Source organism: Martes martes (assembly GCF_963455335.1).
Source record: "Martes martes genome assembly, chromosome: 14".
NCBI lineage: Eukaryota > Metazoa > Chordata > Mammalia > Carnivora > Mustelidae > Martes > Martes martes.
In genome coordinates this window covers 33,398,790-33,411,446 of record NC_137902.1, presented here as the reverse complement: position 1 = coordinate 33,411,446, position 12,657 = coordinate 33,398,790, and the positions used below count along the sequence as shown (strand labels likewise).

At 47.2% G+C, this 12,657-nt stretch overlaps 1 protein-coding gene across 1 annotated transcript in view; it reads left to right on the top strand.

Moving 5' to 3' along the window:
* Nucleotides 1-789: 789 nt before the first annotated feature.
* PDE6C (phosphodiesterase 6C) overlaps nt 790-12,657 on the top strand; it is a gene marked incomplete at its 5' end in the record, with an annotated part of 47,212 nt that continues 35,344 nt past the window's right edge. The window contains 7 exons of the mRNA XM_080823297.1: nt 790-1,224; nt 7,359-7,511; nt 7,615-7,704; nt 8,641-8,781; nt 9,995-10,069; nt 11,316-11,380; nt 11,481-11,547. Coding sequence (XP_080679423.1) covers nt 790-1,224; nt 7,359-7,511; nt 7,615-7,704; nt 8,641-8,781; nt 9,995-10,069; nt 11,316-11,380; nt 11,481-11,547 — 1,026 coding nt within the window. The remainder of the gene's footprint in view (nt 1,225-7,358; nt 7,512-7,614; nt 7,705-8,640; nt 8,782-9,994; nt 10,070-11,315; nt 11,381-11,480; nt 11,548-12,657) is intronic.

The window sequence follows — 12,657 nt, the reverse complement described above, 5'->3', positions numbered from 1 at the left end:
TTGCCTTTTACAATCATGTCTTTTGACAAGGATTATTGTTTATGTTGTGGCTTGATTAGGCTTGGATCACGGGCAAATGTTTTGCCATGTTCACCTTTCTAGAACAAGATTAAGGTTTGTTCCTTTAAAACACTCCCAAGGTCAAGCTTTGAAATGAGGGGAATTGAGAGGTGGAGGTTTTAGAAAAAGGCCAGGCAACTTGGATGATCGTAGGACTTTTAAGAGAAGGAAAGATTAATATTCCATTTTATGTTGCATTGATGCTAAACCCTTCTGTCTCCCCCAAAGGTCATTAAAGTTGCCATATAAATAAGCAGACCCTTCCAAGGTGTAATAGTTTCACTTCATATAGCTATCAAGAAAAAATGATTCAAAGTATCAATTGATGCTAATATCCTATCATTAATGGGTACATTGATGATTCTCCCTTCAGTGATTTTTCTGGAATAGTCACCTCGACTTGCCACTTGCCTGGCTGATCTAAGATGTTCTGAGGACTTATGAGCTAAGAATGCTTAGGGATTTCATGTCCTGAAGAACTCTTTAATCCTGTGCTCCCTGAATCCTACTCTAAGCCAGACCTTCTGTCACAGCCCAAGAGCTTCCGGCAGTTTTTTTGAAAGCTCTGCTGAGCAACCATTCTGCTCCATCTTTGGGGGATCCTGTGAGGGGCCCTATAGGGTTTCCTCAGTGACTTCGACCAGGATGTAGTTCCTTCTGGGCACTCCGTCCCAGGGGGTGCTCTGAGGGTCTCCCTCTCTGAGCTAGAGCAGCAAAGCAAACCACACCATGGGTGAGATCAACCAAGAGGCCGTGGAGAAATACCTAGAGGACCACCCCCAGTTTGCCAAGGAGTACCTCGCCCAGAGGCTGGGGGAAGCCCCCGGGGACAGCGGGCCGATGTCATCGGCCGAGGAGTGGGCCCTGTGCTCTGAGCTGATGCTGGCCATGCAGGAGGAGACGGCCAGCCCAGAGCCCACGGTGCACCGGGCCCTGGGGAAGTTGGCACAGCTGCTGCAGGCCGACCGCTGCAGCTTCTTCGCCTGCCGGGCCCGCAACGGCACGCCCGAGGTGGCCTCCAGGCTGCTTGACATCACCCCCACCTCCAGGTTTGAGGACAGCCTGGTGGTCTCCGAAAGAGAAGTTGTGTTTCCGTTGGACATCGGGATAGTGGGTTGGGTTGCTCACACGAAGAAAGCCGTTAATGTCCCAGATGTGCAAAAGGTAGGTGGCTTTGTGACAGTGGGGCCGACGGGATGTCTTGGCAGGGTCAGGGAAGAGCCAGTGGGAAAGAGCTGGGAGCTGGTGGGGGAGAGGGGAGCGGGGGTGGGGCACAGCCTTTGGCATGGGGTTGTCTGTAACCTGAGGGGTAGAGACAGTGGGGAGAGGATCCCCTAGGCGGATGGTTGCCAGAGTTAGCAAATAAAAACACAAGATGCTCAGTTCAAGTTGGATTCGAGATCAACAGTGAGTGAGTTCTTAGCAGGTGTTCCTTACAGTGTCGGGCATTTTCTCGGGCAAACTTAGCGGGGCCAGGGGCATTCCACACCTGCTCCCTTACATATCCTCCCAGCTCTGGAGACTTCATTTCTGGACAGGCGGGCAAAGCGGCCCACGCTGGTGAGATCCTTGAGGTGCCTGACGCTGAGACCTGTGAGCAGCTCCCCACACCTCTCACTCACAACCCTTTCAGGTCCCTCAGTTCTCGGGGATGGACTAGCTCATAAATGGATTCTTTCACTTACAGACCAAATGTGCAAAAGAACAAATAATGCCATCTGAAAGTTCAGGTGTTGACATTTGGATTGTGAAAAATGTAAATTTGGATGATAAGCGCAATTGACCCCCCCCCCCCCCCCCGTAAGTCAGCTCTATCCAGAATCACCTCCAATCACATGGTGTGGTCCTGAGATAGCCTACTGTGCAAACTCAAGGCGTGGGTTGTGCTTTTAAAAACAACAACAACAAATCACTCTTCTTATCACCACAATGCTTGCTCATTAAAAAAAAAAATACAAATAAACAAGAAGGAAGGAATGTAAATCACTCGTGAATGGGGGCAGCTGGCGGCAGGAGGCTAATCCCCCATGTGCCTCCTGAAGCTGATTATAGGAGTAGGGCCTTCCTGCGGTTCCAGAAGGCACAGAAGTCGTCAAACATTAGCAACACTCTGCAAACAAGCCCAGCACAACCCCCCAGTGCAAGGGTTGCCCTCCGCCACGGCGGAGTGCTCAGTCCTTTCTGATCCCTTGCTTCAGGGAGGTCAAGCTGGTTTCAGGTAGCTTCTGATGCTGACTGCCACTGTGCCTGTGACTGGACTGGTTTGTCCCCTTTAGGCAAAATTCTCCAGACACCGATTAGGAGGCTATGCCTACACACCCTGAGGTTTTCTCACGGGGGGAGTATGCTTCCTGCCAGTCCCTGAACGAGCGAGCCCATCTCCAAAGTTACTAGGACTTTAAACTTAAGAAAGTGACATGCAAGTTTTTTTCTGAAAAAAAAAATTGTTTAAAGAGATGGATAAAATAATTTCTGTTGTAATGCATTATCAATGAGCCCAGTTCGCATGTTGAGAAGAGAATGATGGCAGAGAGCTGCTGGGAAGAGCAGGTGGCCTTGGTGTGTTGCTGTCCACGGTGAGCGTCACCGGGTGGACAGAGCAGGAAATGGAGGTGGACGGGGGGCCATGTTGTCCCCTTGCCCTTTTCCCTAAGGACTCCCTGCTGTTCTGGGCAGGATGGAGAAGTGTTGAGTTGAAGACAGACACCTTCTTCAGCTCAGACGAGAGACAAGGGCCTCATTTACTTTCCATTTCTATCACTTGTAAATATTTTTTTCTTATAGAGAGAAGAGTGGTGCTTTTCAACTCCAAATGCACGTTAAAATCGAATCTGGAGCATTTAAAAAAATACTGTCCAAGATGCAATAGGCCAATACACCAGACTCTGAGGGGTTGGGATGCAGGCAATAGCATTTTTAAAAAGCTCTCCAGGTGATTCTAAAATGCAATCAGTATTGAAAACCACTGGTGTGTTGGGTGAACAGAGGGGGGCGGAAATTGGATTTCAGAGCAACCGGGGATCCTCCGTGGCAGGGGCTCCAGGAATCTTGAACTGACTCTTTCCCTGGGGCAGACAGGAAGCTGAGGTCACAGGGGCTGCATCTCACCTAGAGCCCATGGTATGGTCAGTGAGTGAGAAGGGCTGGGCCAGACCAGGCGTCCTCACTCTGCGTCCAACACTCTTTCTACCCTCCACCGACCCCCCACATCCCTGCAACTTGCCAGACTTGAATCGCTATGATAAAATCTGCAAAAAGAAAAAAGATGGAAACCAACGTTTTCGTGAAATTTCTACTCATTCTTACCTTCTCATTGTATTTGACCATTTATAAATTCTTTATCTCCTTTGATTCTGGCAAAGATCCTGTGAGGAACAAGGGACCATATTTTTATTTCCATCCCGTACAAGGAAGAATATTGTCAAGGCCAATCAGGCAGGATGTGGCGGGTCTGGGGCCATAACTTGGGTCTTCTGAGGCCTCCCCCTCTTCTGCCACGCCACTGACCACACGTGGCTTCTCTCTGGTTGGCAATATGGGCATCAGACAGACCTCAGCACAGATGTGGGTTTGAGACTAGGTAACTGTGTGATAGATTGCATTTCTGCACCTGAGGCATGAAGGTAAATAAATATACAGATTAAATGAACATAAAGTGCCTGACTCCTAGTAGGTGCTCAGTAAATGACAACCATGATAATACTGTATTTAGGCCCAGGGGTGTTTGGGGGCTGGGTGTAGGTGCCCCAGAAAAGGGTCACTGATTATCGCCTGTTTTTAAAATAGGTTAAAAGACAGGAAAACTTTTAATAACAGGAAACGGAGAGATATCTTCCTCAGGTTAATTATTTCTTTTTCTATTGGGAAAACTGCTGGTTAATTCTATGGGTGGTTCTCATTCTGACTGTGGTTTAAAAGAAAGCCACGGGGCGCCTGGGTGGCTCAGTGGGTTAAGCCGCTGCCTTCGGCTCAGGTCATGATCTCAGGGTCCTGGGATCGAGTCCCGCATCGGGCTCTTTGCTCAGCGGGGAGCCTGCTTCCCTCTCTCTCTCTCTGCCTGCCTCTCTGCCTACTTGTGATCTCTCTCTGTCAAATAAATAAATAAAATCTTAAAAAAAAAAAAAAAAATCCTTAAAAGAAAGCCACGGAAGAAGTCCTAAGTTTTCAATAATTAACAGAACACCTCTAGCTCCCATTCCTCTCTCCCTTCCCTTCTTTCTTCTGACTCCTGGTCTCGAGGAATAATGATACTTAATCGGAATTTAACAATGCTGAGATTGGATGACGGACCTGGTCAGTCTGCTGCTGGACACAGTGTTTCCCAGATGCCTTCAGTGACTTCTTTGAAGGTCTACCCAGGGGAGTTTGTGAATCTGAGAACTATAGGAATTACTCAAGCAAACTTCACGAGGGATTGTTTGAGCTAGTGAACCCGAAAGCCTCGCCTTGCCTACCTGTCATCTGAGGGATGGTTTTATGTAGGGCTTTCTGATACAATAATAAGCAAGCATTATATTTTGAAATGCATGTCATTTTCTCAAAACAGCCAAATGAACTTAGGAATACTTACTTGTGTTTAGAATCTGGAATCAAATAGCATGGAGCTTTGAAGCTGATGAGTGAAGTGTGTTTGCAAAGAAACACGCCCGCCTGACCATCCCAGGGTGTGGTGCATCTGACCTGGCACTTGATTATTCATTTAGTGGTCAAGATTGCTGTGAAAACGAAGGGGATTGCAACCCATAATGGGTTGTAGGTTAGGAGGAAAATGGAATGCGAGCTGGCTTGGGCAAACAGTGGACGAAGAGAAAGGAGCTAACAAAGTCTGGAGATATCCTGGCCTGAGAGGGAAGATGTTACCAGATGCAGAGAGAATGGCAGATCAGGTGGTTAGGAAAGAAATGTGGCTGTTGAGGGCAGGGAGTGGAGGTAGCAGAGGGGGTGGGGTGGCAGAGACCGGCCCCCAGGCAAACACGTGCTTCCGGGCATAGGGCATAGAAGGCCTACCTCGATAAGAGCATCTATTTTCTTCTGTGGTTAGGATTCGTTATAAAAGCTAGAACTAGAAGCAGAATGGCCCTTGCAAAAGAGAACTTCTTCTCACCCAGGGAGGCCCAATAAAATTCCAGGTGTCTCTTCCCAGTAATTTTTGAGTCCCTGCCATGTGTCAGACACTTTTCTAAGTGCTCTACGCGCACTGTGTTAGCCTACGTGTCAGGGACTCTAGAGTCCACCCCGTCAGCCTTCCTATTTCCACAAGGCTATATAGCATGCCCGGGTTCACTCAGCGGGGGAACCGGGGTCCTGTTTTAGCCGGGGAACTCTGACTCTGGGGCCTTCTTCAACATTAGCTGACGTGGCCTCCTAAGTAAAGAGTTGGTTTGTGTGGGTCCACACTGGGAAATGTAGAAAAGAGATCTGGGATAAGGGCCTGCCTCTGACTCCCTTAGCATCTCACCTCTGCAGAGTGATTCACCCACCAAGAGGACAGATTCCTGGGGAAGACAGATTCTACTCTAGGAGGCCGGGGGCTGGTGGGTCTGCTGGGAGGTCTGCAAATCTGCGTGTGTCTGCAGGGGTCTATGAGGCAGAGCCCGGGTCCACTGCTGAGCTGAAGGTTCTACTGACCAATGAGCCCTGCTCCCTAGGTGAGATTCTGGCCCAGAAGTCACACACCAGAGGACTCCCACATTTTTAATTTTGGAAACTAAACAGAGTCCAGCTCCTAGGGGTTTGTGTTAACCATCAACACAAGGAAATGAAAATAATACAACCTGTGAAACGAAAACCCCGTTCACTTTGGCCAGTGAGTCTCAGAATCAGGCAGAAAGTTTAGTTCCAATGGAAGGAGACTTGGGTTCAAAGATGAGATAGTATGAACCAGGGAAAGCTGTGTCTACACCCATCTAGAGTGGGCGATCCTCTAACTTACAGCCCATAAGAATCGCTGTCCTTGATCCTCTGAAGCTCTTCCTTTTGGGGACATTGCCACACTCATCACTCTGCCCTTTCCATGGTTAGGGTGTTAGAATCATCTCTCCCATCTAGTGCATGAGGCTTGTATCTGGGAAGATCCACTTCCTCTCTCCCACAGACAGAGAGAGAGAGAGAGAGAGAGAGGGAGAGAGAGAGAGAAACACGTATGAAAGACGTTGGCTTGGTAGAACATTAAAAACTGATAAGCATCTGGTGCTGGCAAGAGGGCCCCTTCACCCGTGACCAGTGGAAGTAAGATTTCCCACCTTTTGTAACAGTCATCTGTGTAAATACAAACTGCATATATCTGTGGCTCCAGCGAAAGAGATTTTTCACCTTGGGATCCATTCCATAAAAATGAAAGCAAGGGTGATTAATGCGGCATTGTTTTCAGCGAAGAAAACTACAGAGTCAGTGGAGGCTTCCCACACTGGGCAGTACTGGGTAGGAATCTAGAGGCTGAATTCATACCCATTTGCACAGGTCTGGAGGGAAGTCCGTAAAGTATCATTATAGGTTGCAAGCATGGTGTGAATTAGAAAGGAAACTTTTATAAAAAAGAAAAAACTTTTGTCCAAGAGTTAGAGAAAGGCCTACAAGGAGACATACTGGGGCACCCAGTGGCTCAGTCTGTTAAGTGTCTGCTCTTGGTTTTGGCTCATGTCGTGATCTCAGGGTCCTGGGATGGAGCTTCGGGTTGGGCTCCCTGCTTAGCAAGGAGTCTGCTTGCCTCCCTCTCTCTCTGCCCCTCCCCTCGCCTGCAGTCTCTCTCTCCAGTCAATCAATCAATCTCTAAAAAATAAAGGGAAAAAAAGGACACATACCAAGCTGTTAACACCAGTTCCCTCAAGTCAGCAAGATTAGAAGGAGTTTGAGGAGTCATTCATTTTTTTCTTTATGTTATGGTGTACTGGTTGTCTGGTTTCACGCACATTTTACCCTCACAATTAGAAAGCTGAGCTCCATGGCCCTACACCTGTAATCCCAGCTGTGACTCCTTTCCTGCACACCTTCTGTCCGTTATAACCCTGTTTCCTCTTATCAACCCACTTTCCTCTTGGCCATGACCTCACCTCCTTTCTCCTGGCCCTACCACAGCCTCGCCTAGATAGGCCATAGCTCAGGTGGGAGATGCTTAACCTGAAACATGTGAGTTCACTCTGTGCAATCATAGGATGGGGGTGTGGGCAGGACCGCTGTGCTGGGGCCCTGGTTGCCTGTCCAGACCAGGTTTGGACTAGAGAGAACATTCTGGTGCCATTCTTAGACTTACACTTCATGGTTTTGTACTGCTTTGGCAAACGTGTGAATGTGTCTTTCAGAACAGCCATTTCTCTGACTTCATGGACAAACAAACCGGCTATGTCACAAAGAACCTGCTGGCAACTCCGATCGTGATGGGCAAGGAGGTTCTTGCCGTGGTTATGGCGATTAACAAAGTAAACGCCTCTGAATTTTCCAAACAGGATGAGGAGGTAATGCTACCCTGGGCATCCAGCTGGAGGCTCAGGGAATTTATTTCTTATTTAATGGAGAGAGAGATACCATAGCTAATTTGTTTTTCTCTGCTTCCTGTAGATCTTTTGCAAATACCTCAACTTTGTTTCTGTCATCCTAAAGCTTCATCATACCAACTACCTGTACAGCATTGAATCCCGAAGAAGCCAGGTACTTGGAAGTTGAGCTTCCTCACTCCATGCTTTCCTGTTCTGACAAAGAGACCCAGAGACAACAAGCCCAGACCCCTCCTATCGCTCTTGGGGGTTTAAGCCACGTGGAACTGATTCCAAGACTTCAGTCCTGGCTGTCTTCTCATGTCCGCCCCTGCCTCCCACCCCCACCTCCCTGCTCCTCCATCTGTGTGTACAACTGGCTTCCCTCGTCTTTATCCTGGGTAGCCATGGTTTCTTCTGTGAGATAATTATAGTACCTACCCTATGTGGTTGTTGTGATCATTTGATCATTTGATCATTATATGAATTCATCCACACAAAGCTCTTAGGAGTTCCTGGTCCATATGGAAGCTATTAATTTCAGGAGCAAATCCCTCTTCTGAAGTCTGTTGCCTCCTTGAGCCAGAGGGATATGGAACAACACTGGGAACCAGGGAACCAGGCCATTCTCTGGATGTCAGTTTCTTCATCTGTATAATGGTGGGAGAGGGGTGGGGATAAAGGGCTTCCAACGTCCCCTCCTAGCCAACTGTCCAGATGAGGTTACCTCTGAGTAGCTGAGGACACGTGGAAGGAGGCATATGGATTTCTGCCCCCCAGGGGAGCAGCAGGTGCCAGGGCATCACCAATACTGCACCCTCTGCCTGGAGACTGTCTCTGCTTCCAGTGTGAGGTCACCTGCCCTTTGCCATTGGGGACCAGTCATGGTGTACCACTTTCAGAGACCCTCACCTTTGCACAGGTCTGCTCATCATCCCACTCAGAGAATCTGAGTAGTGGGTCAGACGTGACCAAGTTCAAAAATGAAATTGCATTGTTCGGTGATACATGTTCTTTTATTGGAGGCACCTCCTACTTTCTTTTGGCAAATGCTCTACCTCTTCACCGTGAGTTTTGTTCTAAGTGTTTTCTTTTTATTTCCCCCTTTCAGATCCTCATGTGGTCGGCCAACAAAGTATTTGAAGAGCTCACAGATGTGGAGCGTCAGTTTCACAAAGCACTCTACACAGTTAGAACATATCTGAATTGTGAGCGGTACTCCATCGGACTGCTGGACATGACCAAGGAGAAGGTCCTCGTCACTCCATTACATTTTTGTCTCCTCTGAAATCATCTATACAACACCCACCACATGAAATGTGATCCATTAAAAAATGGATACTATTCACACACAACATATAATGTTCATTTTTCATCTTGTTTCATTAATTTTGTTGGAGCGCTCCTAGCTCAACATAAGTAATGAATACTATATCTTTTACATTCTTATGAATGAATGGAATGAATGAAAGTTATTTTTATCAGAGTAGGTGTTCTAAGTGGATAAACACAGGACCAGGAGTCAGGAGTGCTGGGCTTTGATCCTGGCTCTGGGACTTGGTGGTTGAGTGTATTGGTTGGGGTGCTTTGGGCTGCAAGGAGCATCAGACCCAGTAAGTAACAGCAAGACAGTTATTATCTCATTTAACAAGAAGTCCCAAGGTCAGGCAGTGTAAGGCTGGGTCATTCAGAGCTCAGTACAGTCATCAAGGTCCCAGGGGTCTCCACAGCCTGCAGCATGTTGACGAAGTTTCCCCTTGGGAGTGACAAGTTGGCTGATACAGCTCCAGACGTAGCACACAGAGAAGAAGAAACTGGGAGGTGCCTCCTGCAAATGTCACTTCTATTGCCTTTCATCTGAGGGATGCCCTTCTCGAGAAGGGCTGAGCAGACTTCCCCCTTCTCCGCTGTCCAGGACTGGCTGTGTGCCTGCCCTCCAACTAATCTCAGGCACCTTATAAAAGCCACTCAGGGGCTGTGCAGGCCCCTCTGCCTTGAGAAAATGACCTCCTGATGCCTAAATAAAATGGGGGTCAGTTAGAGAGGAAGAGGGGGAGAATAGATGTTGGGTAAGGCAGCCCGCACTGTTGGTCACCCCGTGTGACCTTGGCCAAGCCTCTTAACCTATTTAGATTTAGTTTAATTATCTATAAAAGAGCTGCTGGCTACTGAGTCCCTTTACCTATGTGTCAGGGTTGGTGCTCTGCATGTATAGCTCATTTAATCCTCACAACCACCCTATAGTATAAATTCTATTATTATCTGTGTTTTACAGAGGAAAAAGGCTAAGAGACTTCACTGTCTCAAGTTCGTAAGCAGTACTGCCGGGAATTATAGGTCTTTTTCAGCTCTAAAATTCCAGAATTCTAAATTAACATAAAATATGCAAAGCCATGAAACTCACAGAAGACATGGTAGGTCATGGAACACTTTGTTTGATAATATTTAAATATAATTGCTTCCAGGAATTCTATGACGAATGGCCAATCAAGCTTGGAGAAGTCGAGCCTTACAAAGGTCCAAAGACCCCGGATGGCCGAGTAAGTGCCAACATCTTCCTCTGTGCTATGTGTGCTTGGTACAGGGCTCCAGAACCAGCAGAGAGGAAAGAGCACTGGTCTGAGAGGCCCTGGGTCCTGGTTCCGTAAGTTTTGGTGGGACCTCGGAGTAGTAGAAAGAGCACTGGACAAGGAGTTTGAGGTCCACATCTCAGCTCTGCCCAAACCAGCTGGGTGGTCCTTGCTTAAACTCATTGTTTACCTCTCAATTTCCTTTTCTGTATAGCTGGGCTTGGTGAATCAGTAGTTCTCAAGAGGGAAGGACACATTAGAGCCACCGGCTTAGTGTTTGAGCACCCATGCCCAGGCTCTCCTTCAAACCCGCTAGATTGGAGACTCCAGGCGAGGGATGGATTGGATTAACTTTGCCCCTTGCCGGCAAGCTTCAGAGGGCAGGAACAATGTCTCACCACCATATTCCCAGCAGAGGAAAGTGAAGGTACTGGGATGGAATGGGTCCCGGCCTCAGGTTCTTCATCTGCCCAAAGTAGAGAGACTAGTTCTCCAGTCCCTCCCAGCTTTGATGAAGCACCCACTGAATCCTGTCCCTGAGGCACCTGCTCCGATCGGCCGGCGCTGGAAGGTGGGAAGCGTTCATTGCACAGTGGAGAAGGGAACAAACACATTGGCCGAGGTTGAGAAATGACATGCTGTGTTCCACTACTAGTTATCAGTCAGGCATTTCTAGATAATAGAAAGGGATCAGTTAAAAGTAAAACAAGAGTCCTTTGAAAGTTGTGTAGATAAACTCAGCTTTTAAAATTTAGCTGCACAGGGGCGCCTGGGTGGCTCAGTGGGTTAAGCCTCTGCTTTTGGCTCAGGTCATTATCTCAGGGTCCTGGGATTGAGCCCCACATCAGGCTCTCCACTCAACAGGGAGCCTGCTTCGCCCTCTCTCTTTCTGCCTGCCTCTCTGCCTACTTGTGATCTCTGTCTGTCCAATAAATAAATAAAATCTTTTTAAAAAATAAAATAAAATTTAGCTGCACAGGCTTGTTTGTGTGGCTAACGAGCCACTAGTATTTCCAGTTGTAGTGTGAGCTTGTAATCAGGATGTGAGCAGTGGCTGCGGTAGTTACCCAAAGCAAGCATAAAATAAGGCACAATTAAATGAGCCTTAAAGTACAAGTTCGCTGATTAAAAGTCTTTTCTTTGGAAAAAAAAAAAAAAAAAAAAAAAGTCTTTTCTTTGGGAAATAAGATTGTCCTCATAATCTCTTTCCTCTTAGGAAGTCATCTTTTATAAAATCATTGATTACATTTTACATGGAAAAGAAGAGATCAAAGTGATTCCGTGAGTACCGTCCCGAGGCAGCAGGAGTTGCCATTTTGGTTTTGTGCATGTTGCGTGTCTCTGTATGGCAATGATTCTCTTTCTTCTAATCTTCCTCAAGGACCCCCCCTGCAGACCACTGGACTCTCGTTAGTGGGTTGCCAACATACGTTGCCGAAAATGGATTTGTAAGTTCCTGAACACATTCAAATCTTGAATAGTATTGGATGAAACTCTTACTAGCTATGGGATGGGAACAGATGTGAAAGTAAGATGCAGGAGGAAGGAATGACATGCCCTCACAGGACGTGGGAGAGAGGACTCTTGGCAGTTGAAAGGAGGTTAACTAGAGACTTCCAACCTTGACACAAAAATATTTAGTCAACATGAGAAAGACCCATCCATCCCCCCAACTTCTTACTCAGTAGTCATGCAAATTTTAGATGTCTTTTGAAGGTCTGTGACTATGATTCGTGTTGGTTTAATTTGATCTCAAGTACAGTTACCTTGGTCAAGACTTTCAAAGCATGGGAAATTACCGACAAAAGACAAAAATGTGTAAATGGAGGACATTGCTACTGACGGCCATGCAAAATGAGTGAGTTAATAAAGGAAGTGAAGAGTTTTACCTTGGTCTGTTAGGTCGGGGTGGGATGGGGTGGACAGATAGCTGGCCAGGTCTGGTGAAGAGAGCTCAGGTGTGGGGAGACAACAAACAAGAGGTCTCTGTAGGTCCCATAAGTCTTAAGGTCAGAGAGCTAGACTCACCACAGCTTTCCCACTCTTCTACCATACTCTCCTTCCTTCCATGGTGGATTTCTCTCCCTTGTTGGGCTTCTCCACCATCTGTGTCTTCTTTTGGCATCAAGATTCCTCCCCGCAAGAGAGTTCGGTGCTTCCAATATTTCTTTATGTTGGCATTTTCCTATCTTCCCCTTCACAAATCCAAGTTTCTGTAATGTATGTATAGTACTTATTTGCATATTTGGTTTTTCTTTAGTGTTGTCCTTGTGTTGTTGGCAGTGTTCATTCATCTTCATTATTTAGTAAATGGGCATGTAAGTTATAGTGACTAATAGAGCCACTCAAGGGTCAGAGGTTAGCTAGGTTAACCTGCTTAGTGTGAATATTGCTGGGTTTGGAACGGTAGCAGAGTAAGGAAAATTCTGGATGTGGCTGAGAGCTCTTCATATGTCAGCGGGCTTTACTTTGGGGTTTCCAGGAGGCCTAAACCCTGGGTTCACTGGTTACGGGACCAGGTGGCCTCAAACAGATGACATGATCCCTTTTTCTAGTGT